A 1,605-nucleotide genomic window follows, 5' to 3' on the forward strand; every position below is an offset into this window, starting at 1 on the left:
CTTGTAATTGCACAACGCACTGTGTTTACTTCACTTCAAGCCTGGCTGCTTCAGCCTCTCAAGCAGGCAAGCTAGTCCAAGGAAAGAAATGCATCCATCCCCGGAGCTCACCTTGCACATCATACAGCAGATGACTGTGCATCTTTGTTTATGACTTGAGCAAGTGTAACTATTACTCCCATTTCCTTTCACTCTAGAAAATAGGCTGATCTGAATAATTACATGGTAAGCCTATTACAAAGTTTAGGATTAATTACTTTAACATATACTAAAAGAAGCTGATTGAATAAATGAATTTGTTTCCACAACAGTCGTCACTCTGTTTCACACCATGCGTAGTCACTATTTCTCATATTGACTTGTCATTTTTTCCAGACAAATCTTTTGAGTCCTAACTGCATTAGACCATGGAAAACTACAACAACGTCACTGAATTTGCTCTGTTGGGACTGTCCCAAGACAAGAAAATTAAAAACTTGTGCTTTCTACTATTTTTATTTTGTTACATAGCTATTTGGGTGGGAAACTTGCTCATAATGATCTCTATCACATGCAGTCAGCTAATTGATCAACCCATGTATTTCTTCCTTAATTACCTCGCCTTCTCAGATTTGTGTTATACCTCTACAGTGACACCCAAACTACTCACAGACCTGTGGGCAAAATGTAACAAGATTTCTTATAGTAGCTGCATGGCTCAGCTCTTTGCCCTGCACTTCTTTGGGGGAATCGAGGTCTTTCTTCTTACAGTGATGGCCTATGACCGCAATGTCGCCATCTGCAAGCCCCTGTACTACACCATCCTCATGAACAGGCAGAGGTGTTATGCGATGGTCCTTGCTTGCTGTGCTGGGGCATTTCTGCATTCCTTTGTCCAGTGTATCTTCACCGTCAACTTACCTTTCTGTGGCCCCAATGAGATAGACCACTATTTCTGTGATGTGTATCCTTTGCTGAAACTGGCCTGCACGGACACCGTCAAGGTTGGGATCTTAGTGGTTGCCAATTCGGGCTCCATGGGCTTAGGCATCTTCGTGGTTCTGATGGTGTCTTACTTTCTGATACTGTACACCATCAGGTCCCACCCTGCTGGGAGCCGCACCAAAGCTCTTTCCACTTGCAGCTCCCACATCATGGTTGTTGTTCTCTTCTTTGTGCCTGTTCTCTTCACTTACATCAGACCAGCCACCACTTTTCCAGAAGATAAAGTGTTTGCTCTTTTCTACACCATCATTGCTCCCATGCTCAACCCTCTGATCTACACACTCAGGAATATGGAGATGAAAAATGCCTTGAGGAAAGTGTGGTGCCAAGAAGCACTTTGGATCAGGAGGCAAATCATCTGAAAGGCACTTTTCCCCTCGTTACATACACTATTCAAGTGATATTTGCTGTATCTTAATTAAGCCATGAACTTTGCTCTAATAAAAATAAGCATAGACACTGCTGTCAATTGATTAATATTATAATTTAATTGGAAGGTTTTTCTTCTTTCTTTATTGACTTGTATTTCTTTTTTTTTTTTTAACATCTTTCCCAGGTAACTTGACTCATCATTTCCTTGTTCAAAGTTCTGCTGCCCCTGCTTTGATATTTTTTGCCTTT

General features: G+C 41.4%; 1 protein-coding gene across 1 annotated transcript; it reads left to right on the forward strand.

The window, feature by feature from the left end:
* The first annotated feature begins 407 nt into the window (after positions 1 to 407).
* Positions 408 to 1,346, forward strand: LOC140850269 (olfactory receptor 4P4-like). Its single transcript, XM_073240014.1, has one exon. It carries the CDS (start codon positions 408 to 410, stop codon positions 1,344 to 1,346), a length of 939 nt encoding a protein of 312 aa, XP_073096115.1.
* Positions 1,347 to 1,605: the final 259 nt, after the last annotated feature.

This window comes from Manis javanica, chromosome 6 (genome assembly GCF_040802235.1).
Source record: "Manis javanica isolate MJ-LG chromosome 6, MJ_LKY, whole genome shotgun sequence".
Classification (NCBI taxonomy): Eukaryota; Metazoa; Chordata; class Mammalia; order Pholidota; family Manidae; genus Manis; species Manis javanica.